The following is an 11,074-nucleotide window of genomic DNA, read 5'->3' on the forward strand; positions in this document are numbered from 1 at the left end:
AAATATTTTTCTACGCCACTGCCTCTCCTTCCCCTAATTTCTTTTTTATTATCATGTTTAAATGCATAATCACCGAAGGAGGTGTGCGTTTCTTCAGTCAATGACATCAACCAAAACAGGTCTAAATTTTTATATGTTAAAAGAAATGTGTAATAGGCCCTATTTTATTATCTGCATTAAAAGATTAGTTTGCACAGAAATGTAGAATGGCGTCCATTCGGAAAAAAATCATAATAATTTATTGTATCTCAGTTTACCGAATTCCGTTAAGAGTTTTGATACCGGTATTTTAACTTAAAAGATTATAGTTTTTTTTACTTCACTAAACCTGACTAAACACATCAATTTATCATTGTAGTATTTTATTCTATTTCTATTTTAAACAAGCATCACGTGCAAAATTCAATGTCCTCTTTGCTACCTTTTAATTAGCCTATTATTCTGATATAGTAGAAAACATTTGTTGTTGCATGTTTGTACGGTAAACTGTTTTATAGGCCCATCTTTATACAGGAATGAATTTTTTTGCAAAAAGTTTTAGTAGGATGTCTTTTATTTCAATCGTATATTATTTACAAATCATATAGATATTTCAATACATAAATTATTATACTATGGTATCAATAAATAACTAAATATTACCAATGAAAGAAATATGCTTCGTGTGCGTTAAATATAAATATATATTCAGTGTAAGTCTTTAAAAATGTTAATATAGATTTAAATTATGATAAACAGATATTTTAAGGCAGAAGGTTGTCTATGCTCTCTTCTTTCATAAGTGCCTTCTCCAATTCAACCAATTTCTTTACGCCATCCACTACCATCTGCATTTGCTGTACTTCGGATGTGCCTAAACGATCGTTGTTTGAAATGTCAAAGGTACCATCTGTCGATGCGGTGTCGACGCCGCCAGTGCCCCGCTTCTGAAGACGCAGTTTGTCAAGAATATCGCCGAATCTCGCATGTTTACTAAGCAGTGGAAGTTTAACGTGCACGCCGGCTCTCATCCCGGTCCCAAGATTTGATGGGCAGGTCAAGACGTAACCTAGATGTTCATTCCACATGAATGTGTAACCCTTCTTCCTAATTGCTTTTTCCACTTGGTTTAAACCGTTACAGAACCTGGTGAACACCTTCTTCATGTTTCCTCCTTTCTCCATAGATATGACTCTTGAATGATCCTCTTCATTTATCCACACAAGGAAATTCTTTTCCGTGTTATGCCAAATTCCACGTGCTTGTGGCCAATCACGTGCCATGTTTGCTGATGTCAGAAGTGGAGAGACCGGTTTATCAAATAAGAAATGATCATCAATAAGCTGCTGCTGTTCGGCTTCTGACATCCCAGAAAGAGGATAATATTTTCCCTTAAGTGGCTTTGAAAGTCCAGAAAGAGCATTCGTGAGTATCTTTTCAACGGCAGCTCTTTCAGACCGTGAACAGTGAGGTGGCAGACCAAATCCTCTAATGCTACGACCAGTTCGCACACGACAGGACAAAACAAATTCTGGGTCCAGGTCGTCACCTCCAACCAGGTGATCGGGATTGAGGTCAGTGCTGTGCTTAGCGTCCCTCTGGTAGCCTCCGTGACGTAGGTTTATTACTGGCTCGAACAAATCTGCGAAAAGGTCATAACACTCTTCATCACCAGCAACTAGACCGACTGTCATAATGAATGGATGCCCAGGGTTGTCTACACCAGTCTGCATACAGTCGTCTAAGGTGAAACCTGACTTTGTCTTTAGAGTTGAAAGCTTATCATACATTTCTTTCGTTAGAACCTTTGCCATGTAATTGTTGTGCTTTGAAAGATCTGGATAGTTGTCGCTCATCAATGTTACAGGGGGTTTAGGTTTCATACTTTCTGGAAGCAAGTCGTCTATAGGATTGCCTCCTTCCAAGAGCTTCTCCATTTTTATTAGTAGCTCAACTCCATCTATTAACATTTGAACTTGCGCAACTTCGGATGAACCTAATCTGTCGGAGTTTGATATATCAAATGTCCCGTCAGTAGAGGCAGTGTCAACTCCTCCAGTTCCTCTCTTTTGCAGGTGCATAACTTTTAGTATCTTATCGAAACGCTCATCCTGGCATAGAAGTGGAACTTTTAGGTGTACACCAGCACGGAGTCCAGTACCAAGGTTAGAAGGGCAAGTAAGTACAAATCCGAGATGTTCATTCCACATAAATGAATGACCAGCGTTTTTAATGTTATCTTCCACCTGATTTAGACCCTCGCAAAACCGTTTAAACACGCGCTTCATGTTGCCACTCCTTTCCATAGAGATCATTCGCGAGTGATCTTCTTCGTTGATCCATACCAAGAAGTTCTTGTCCTCATTGTGCCATATTCCACGTGCTTGTGGCCAGTCACGATCCATTTTTGCTGCTGTCAGCAAGGGAGAAACGGGTTTATCGAAAAGAAAATGATCGTCAATCAATTTCTGCTGTGTCTCCTCAGACATCCCCTCAAGCGGATAGTAAGAACCTTTATAATCACCATCTAGCTTGGCAAGAGCATCAGTCAGGATGGTTTCAACCGATTTACGCTCATCACAGGTGCAGTGAGTTGGCAGTGAGTATCCACGAATACTACGTCCAGTACGAACCCGACATGACAGAACGTACTTCTCATCAAATTGATCACCTCCTTGCAGATTATCAGGATTTAAGTCGGTGATGTGCTTTGCATCTTTGCTATAGCCGCTGTGACGTGCGGCAATAACAGGGTCGAAGAGATCGGCGAACAACTCGTAAGATTCTTCATCTCCGGCAACCATACCAACAGTCATGATGTGAGGATGGCCAGGATTCTGGACACCAGTCTCGATACAGTCAGCAACAGTGTAGCCTGTGGCTGTACGTTTGTCTTTCAGTTTCATCCAAATATCTGGTGACAAACAATGTGCCATGTGGTTGTTATGTTTAGATAGGTCTGGGTATCCTTTTAGGGCTGTGGCATCGTACCCAGGCATCAGTGCATCAATCGACTCTCCTTTTTCGAGTGCCTTCTCCATTGCCACCAGAGTCTTGACACCGTCGATGACAGCTTGAACCTGTTGCACCTCTGATGAACCAAGGCGATCAGCATTAGAAATATCGAATGTACCATCAGTGGATGCCGTATCAACACCACCAGTTCCTCTCTTCTGCAACTTCATTTTGTCTAATATGTCATTAAATGCACTGTTCGTACTTAGTTTTGGCAGCTTTACATGAACTCCAGCTCGAACGCCTGTGCCAAGATTAGATGGACATGTAAGGATGTAACCAAGATGTTCATTCCAGCTGAATTCATAGCCTTTCTTTTTCATTGCTGTCTCGACCTGATTCAGACCATTGCAGAAACGTGTAAAGACAGAGCGCATGTTCCCGCCAGTTTCCATTGAAATCACACGTGTATGGTCTTCTTCGTTGACCCAGACCAAAAAATTCTTGTTTTCATTGTGCCAGATACCCCTTGCATCTGGCCAATCTCGTGCCATGTGAGCTGATGTCAAAAGTGGAGAGACCGGTTTGTCGAAGAGAAAATGGTCATCAATGAGCTGTTGTTGCTCCTGATCTGTCATGCCTGTTAATGGGTAGTATTTGCCCTTGAGTGGGCCATCAAGCGTAGCTAAAGCTCCAACCACAATTTTCTCAACATCGCGTCGCTCAGCTCTACTACAGTGTGGAGGTAGGCAGTATCCTCGAATAGATCTACCTGTTCGGACACGGCATGAAAGGACGTATGCTGGATCGAGATCATCGCCTCCATTGAGATGGTCTGGGTTGAGGTCGGTGCAATGAATTGCATCACTCTGATAACCGTTGTGACGGCGACTAATTACAGGGTCGAAGAGATCTTTGAATGTTTCGTAGCATTCCTCATCTCCTGCAACTAAACCTACGGTATAGATGAAAGGATGACCGGGGTTGTCAACACCAGTTTGCATGCATCCATCCAATGTAAATCCTGATGACGTCTTTACGTTGGCAAGTTTATCAAAAATCTCTGGTGTAAGGCATTTTCCTAGATGGTTATTGTGATTGCTTAGGTCCGGGTAGTTGGAAAACGTGCTATTTGTAAAATAAAAAATATATAGTATATAAGTACAAAATATATTTTATCCCGGGATTCTTAAAAAGAACTTCGAATAGGACTACGAATAAATCGCGCACACCTGCACTAAATTGAGTTCAGCTTCCAAACGGCTACGTCGTTGCGCAAATCGAAAGCTCTCTAATAAGAACAAAGATGGCGCCGCCATCGTATAACAGTTCTTCAGACAAAGCGAATTTTCAATGACTGTTTTTCATCGTTATAATTATGTTACTGTCAGTATATTATTATTATAGAAAATTCAATGATGTCTAATTATGAATTGCTACTCTTTCATTTAGTTCTTGTCATTGGTTAGTTTGGTAGCCGCTGCTTGCCAGTTGTCTTCAACTACACTATAACCAGGACTTGATTTATTCGTAGTTAAAACTAGACTAGCGCAGTTGTAGTTCAGAGTTTGGCAATACAGTAGTTCGTTGTAAGAATGCGAGCGTTAGTTTTTGTTTTGATAATTTCATTTACATTGAACGATCCGGATGCAACATAAGTTGTATTCATTATAGGGAGTGAAGCTTGTTGATTATGCTCTCCACTTCTTAATGCAGAATGCAATTTAACGCTTTATGAAATTTTTTTTCATCACAATGAAATCAATTATTACATTTAAATATGATATAAAATTCTTAAACTAATTAATAATTAAAGTGGTCTAAATGTCTTTCCGATACCCTATATTCTTAGTGATTTGTTTTGATAATTTCATTTGCATTCAACGATCCGGATGCAACATAAGTTTTATTCATTATAGGGAGTGAAGCTTGTTGATTATGCTCTCCACTTCTTAATGCAGAATGCAGTTTAACGCTTTATGAAATATTTTTTTCATCACAATGAAATCAATTTTTACATTTAAATGTGATATAACATTTTTAAACTAATCAATAAATAAAGTGGTCTAAATGTCTTTCCGATACCCTATATTCTTAGTGATTTGTTTTGATAATTTCATTTGCATTGAACGATCCGGATGCAACATAAGTTTTATTCATTATAGGGAGTGAAGCTTGTTGATTATGCTCTCCACTTCTTAATGCAGAATGCAGTTTAACGCTTTATGAAATATTTTTTTCATCACAATGAAATCAATTATTACATTTAAATGTGATATAACATTTTTAAACTAATCAATAAATAAAGTGGTCTAAATGTCTTTCCGATACCCTATATTCTTAGTGATTTGTTTTGATAATTTCATTTGCATTGAACGATCCGGATGTAACATAAGTTTTATTCATTATAGGGAGTGAAGCTTGTTGATTATGCTCTCCACTTCTTAATGCAGAATGCAGTTTAACGCTTTATGAAATATTTTTTTCATCACAATGAAATCAATTATTACATTTAAATATGATATAACATTCTTAAACTAATAAATAAATAAAGTGGTCTAAATGTCTTTCCGATACCCTATATTCATAGTGATTACATTTAACATGTTTCGCCTACCAATCGCATGACACGGGACAGAGATCCTTGGGGGATTCGATCTGCTTCTTAGCCTTCCTCTCTGTCGGCTCAACCTTTGCTATTTTCTTTTCTTCAGGCTTATCTTTCACAGGTGAGGTGGTGGTACTACACACAGGGGCGCTTTTTGCCGACTCTTTAGCAGTAGCCGTGCTGCAAATTTCGAAATATTAATTCTTGATTTATAACTGTGCAATAATTATTGGATATTTGTTTTAATGTGGTTAGCCTATTACTTAGTAATCACTAAAAAGGGCAGCGGAAAGATGTGTATTGCTTGTTTTTTAAAATATAATAATAATAATAATAATAATAATAATAATAATAATAATAATAATAATAATAATAATAATATTAATTAGTATAGCCCATATTGCGCAGTACCTATACATCAAAAATAAAACAAAAAGCATGATGACTTCATAATATAATAAGGTGCGGTGGCAAACAGCGCTTAGTTCTCAAAGGGTCAACCATCCGCCTGGCGCAATTCCGGTCCCCTACCTAAGTGGCGCGAACAAAGAAGCAGGTTTTACATTTGCCCTGCCACAGACTCATTGTAAGCACCATGATATAGAATCGATACAGTGTCATTAGTCTACTAGACTTTAACAAATTTACATTGAAAGCGTACAACATAAGAGCTTATTATTTAATCGCAAACATTAGTTTTTAAAATACTACAAGTATTTTTTTGTATGCACTAGGTACAACAACATAATAGACTTGAGCACCATTTGTGGAGATATGCGCTTTATAAATCTTTATTATTATTATAGAGAGCAATGTTTGAAAATTATAAACAGCTTGCCAGAGAAATACACATACCCAGATGTGCATACACGTAGACACGGTGGAAATATACAGAAAATAGCTAGATACGGTCTACAAATACTCACAATGCATTTGGGCAAAACATTAAACACTTAAATGAAAAGGTGCGGTACTTACGAGGTCTTGCTTTTGGCTGAAAAAAAAATATATACATATTTATTTATTATTTTACTATTATCATCATCATCATCATCATCATCATCACTATTAATATTATGATTCATTATTGTTATTATTATTATGATTCATTGCTGTTATTATTATTATTGTTATTATTTTATATTATTATTATTGATATTATTATCATCATCATCTATATCATCATTAACATTATCAATCATCATCATCATCATCATTATTATTATTATCATTACTATTATTATTTTTATTATTATTATCTAACATTATCATTATTTTTAATAATATTACAGTTATTATTCAAGATCAAGATTATTTAATGTCCAAAAACGTAAATTCTGTTCTAATAAATACAAATACAAAAATAATATACGTAACAAACATCCAATATATAACAAAAAAGAAGCAACAAAGGTAACCAATTTAAAATAATGGAGAAATGATATGGCCTATGAAAACCCAGTTAATAAATACATTACCATTCAATATACTAATAGTAATGTATTAATTCAATTTAATGCAATCAGCAATGGCCCACCATGAGCCAATATCCCCTAAAACAATAAGACATTAGGTAAATACATTTTCATGGCTAACTATGCATTCGAGTGTTGGAACGTCCGGGGGAACATTACTCCGCAATATAAGTTACTGCGGGATATTAAAACAATCGGCGAGTAATGGGTTATTACGCCCTTTTATTGAAGAGGGTTCACATTTTTAAGAGATTACTAAAACATTAGGCCTAAACTTCAAAAAAGGAAAACCCAAATTTAAGAGTAACACGATAAACTAAAGAAGAAACTATTAATATAGCTATGTATTTCTAAGGTTCACTACCGTAATCATTATTGAAAAACAGATTCACTAGCCATAGTAAAATAAAGGGTTCATTAATCAAGACAAAGGTTCGCCGGTCATAATAAAAGAGGTTCTCAATTTATTATGAATGATTAAAGAGTAAACCTCGTTTATGAGTAAAGATTTTTTTTTTCTACACTGTCAAATTTCATCAAAAAAGCGTAACAAGGGCCTAATATGTGATGGAACATAGATTTGAACATGTTCAATGTGGAAACAATTTACTTTTCATTGATAAACATAAAATATTGTTAAATCTCAGTTAATTTTTGAATACACACTGTGTTATCAATTGGTGCATTTATTCTTAAAAGGGGTGTTTTTCTTCATTTTACTTCCAAAGTATTACCAATTAGTGGTCTGTATTAGAGGTCATTTTGCAAATTCAACCTTTAAAAGGTGCTCAATTAACTACATTTTACTTTTTATTTCCCAACCAATTTATTTGTTGGATATAACGCCTATCGGCATAAAATGATGCAACGCATTAATTTCGGGAGTGTAGGCCTAGGCCTATTGGATCCGGCTTGCTTTTCTTTATAATTTGAAGCGCTTTGGCTTGCATGTGCTGTTTTTTTTTTGTTTTTTTTGTTTTTTTTTTTTTTTTTTATCACATTTTACTACACAAAACCCTATGTCTGGGTTAATATTAGTTTTAAAAGAAGTAGTAAATAATAAAAGAAACTTCGGCTAGCCTATCCACTGTGGACGAAGCTATTACGACAGTTCAGGTTACTGTATATTAATATTATTATGAATTAGGCCTAGGCTAAACTATCTTTTCCAGAAGAAGTGGCCTGACAGGCTGATGATGATATGATGATGATGATGATGATGAAGAGGCCTACAAAAATGGGTAGGCCTAGTGCCATAATTGCTACCTTTATATATTGTTGTGCCCCTTTGAGTCGACTGAGGGAAGGGTTAGCCGCTCTAGCCTAGCCTAGACCCCATACATAACTAACTATAGGCCTAGCTAGGCCTAGGCCTAGCCTGCTATTTCCGGGCATTTAGAGAGAGGTGCCAAAAAAGTTTTTCACAAACCATGGTCGGGGCTGGATAAATATGCACTCAGACACCACTAGCTTTAAATCCTGTATTATCCTTTGGGTGCCGTGGGGGTAGGGGTGCTTAACCCTATAGCTACAGCCACATTTGTTTAGGCCTAGGCCCTAGGTCTAAGTCTAGGGTCCTAGCCTAGCGTTACTCAGATTACTCAGGTGGTCACTCTAGCTACACTTACTGAGGCCTTTAAAGCAAATTAAAATATCACTTCATAGACAAATAACTGCAATAATAAACTAGACCTACTTTTTTTCGACGCTCCGCAACCCATTGTTGCAATGTGTCTTCCTCAACTTTTTCAGAAACTGTGAAAACTAAACCTCAGTTTTTACAAAGGGTTTCTTTCAACATTGCTCTGTGTTAATAGTCGTGGGACTAGTTTTGGCCCTACCTAAGCTGGTCGTACGTTTCGTTTGGGTCTGTACCCTAGCTGCACTGATGAGGCCTAGAAGGCCGAAACGGATCCATCTGCAGATATTGGGATTTCTTCCAGTGGATGCTTAGTTTATTTTGTCATTCTGATCGGATTTTCTCTACTGTTCCGTTTTAATTTTAATTTTAAATTGTTTTGCATTAAATATGGCCGTTTGCTGTTTTATGGGTTTTCCCATTTGCCTTTCAAACGAACAGGTCCATGAAATAACAACTTCCCTTGTAACTCGGAGATTATTTTGGCGCGTTAGATCAACTCTAACTTAATTAATTAAAAACAGCTTTGTAGAGGATGTGTATGTCAGACTCAATGTACGACGCAACCAGACGGGATTTGTCGTTGGGGACAGTCTTTAGGCCGTCGTAAGAATTAAACGTGACTCAAGCTTGGTTTCCATACAACAATCGCTACACGCTATCGTCGATAGCTTTCGCTGATAATAAATGTTTTGTTGAATTGAATTGAATTGATTAGTCGGTCGAATCGGGGAGCTTTCCGATTGCGCCGGAACCTCTACGCAGTGCAGCGATTGCACTGAAAACTCTGCGACAGTGTGTAGCGATTTTAAGGAAACCAGGCTTTATCCGTCCCCATCTGCTTTTAAAGCCTCTGCTGGCCGACCAATCAGCATCACTTAAGTCTGTAGGCGATAGCGTGTGTCGATTGCTGGAAATCCAGCTTTTTTATACCTGATTTCCATAAATCATCGCTACACGTTAATCGCTGACTCCTTTGCAGGGAGCGGTCCCGATTACGTCGAGAGCTACCGTACACAATGCAAGGATTGCAGTGAAAACGCTGTAGTTCCTGATTCAATTAGGCCTATATGGAAAACGGACTGAAAGCCGCAACTCACGTCCCGTCAGGAGATTATTATGGTTGAGCCCGATAAGTAGATACATAGACCACACATCGCTGACATAGAATAGAATTGATAATATAATGATTTGAAAAGTTTTATCATAACTCAATTTTCCCCAATATTACCTGTAATTTAAAATATGCATAGAGATTGTGGAAGGAGTAGGCCTAATAAATAGCAATGGCAATATACTTATAAAGCGCTAATAAACCCCAAGTGCACAAAAAAAAAAAAAAAAAAAAAAGAAATATAAAGTTTATACCAAGATAGCAGTATTTATCTACAGTATCGATCTACAACCTTTCTGCCACTCTTGCTAGTCTTAGGATTGTTAATTTTATCGTCAATTTCAGTTTATCACAATTAACATAATTAAGGAGTTTTTCAGTCCAACATGTGTCTCTGACATAATCACAAGTTCATACGCAGATACGAACCATTACTGCTAACCGGGTCCATGCAACATTGAATACTGGTAAATCATGTAAGAAATTTTTTTATAAAAGTAGACTTAAATTGCTTGTTTAACTCCCACAGAACGTATCTGTCAGCTTATTATTACATTTTATGGAAAAGTAGACATTTGATTTAAAAGAACTTTTTACCGATTTTATATAATTTGAGAACTGATTTAGCATCAGCTACATAATATCCTACTTTAAAATTACGAATTTCGTGTGCGTTCGTTACGTAGACGCTCAAAACTTTGTGATGACGTGAAAACTGAATAAACATTGCTCACTGTAAATCATTTCTAAGATTCCATCGAACACTTCGGCTATTTCAACAATATTAATAATAGTTATCTTCTGTTTCCCTAAAGCTAAATTTAATTTTAATCTTAACGTCACTAGAAATTGAATATTCTCATATTCAAAGAACCACAACATTAGTTAGACCAGGGGCCTCCTACATTTTATAAACTTTTAAAATGGAGAAAGGAAGAAAATTATATTCTGATTTGAAGTCTGAGGGTGCCATTTCCGGCCATCAGCGTTCTCATATCACAAATGTTCTTACCAGCCCAAAAAATGGAAAATAATATGTCGGTCTTATAGAGCGTTTCATGCACAAAGCCTCTAAGCGCTTCACATTACTACCCCGGTCATTAGATCAAACACGTATGGAACACATACTCAACACCAAATTAAATTATTGAATTACATTATATTATTATTCCATAATATTGCAGCTAGTAATCAGCGCAGTTGTGTTTGAACCTACCAGTACACACTCCTTGGTGGAGAGAGGCAACCGTAGATAAAGTACCTTGCCGAAGGGCACAAGCGATTTGAACAGCGAGAATTCCGAA

The 11,074-nt window shown here is 36.8% G+C and overlaps 1 protein-coding gene across 1 annotated transcript in view; it reads right to left on the bottom strand.

Moving 5' to 3' along the window:
• Positions 1 to 743: 743 nt before the first annotated feature.
• Positions 744 to 11,074, bottom strand: part of LOC117102107 (creatine kinase, flagellar-like) — a 19,542-nt gene continuing 9,211 nt past the window's right edge. Inside the window, exons 2-3 of the mRNA XM_033242308.1 lie at positions 5,552 to 5,722; positions 744 to 4,062 (exon numbers count right to left, since the gene is read on the bottom strand). Coding sequence (XP_033098199.1) covers positions 744 to 4,062; positions 5,552 to 5,722 — 3,490 coding nt within the window. The remainder of the gene's footprint in view (positions 4,063 to 5,551; positions 5,723 to 11,074) is intronic.

Source organism: Anneissia japonica, unplaced genomic scaffold (assembly GCF_011630105.1).
Source record: "Anneissia japonica isolate Jap-2015-1 unplaced genomic scaffold, ASM1163010v1 scaffold171446_len717541_cov154, whole genome shotgun sequence".
Taxonomy (NCBI): domain Eukaryota; kingdom Metazoa; phylum Echinodermata; class Crinoidea; order Comatulida; family Comatulidae; genus Anneissia; species Anneissia japonica.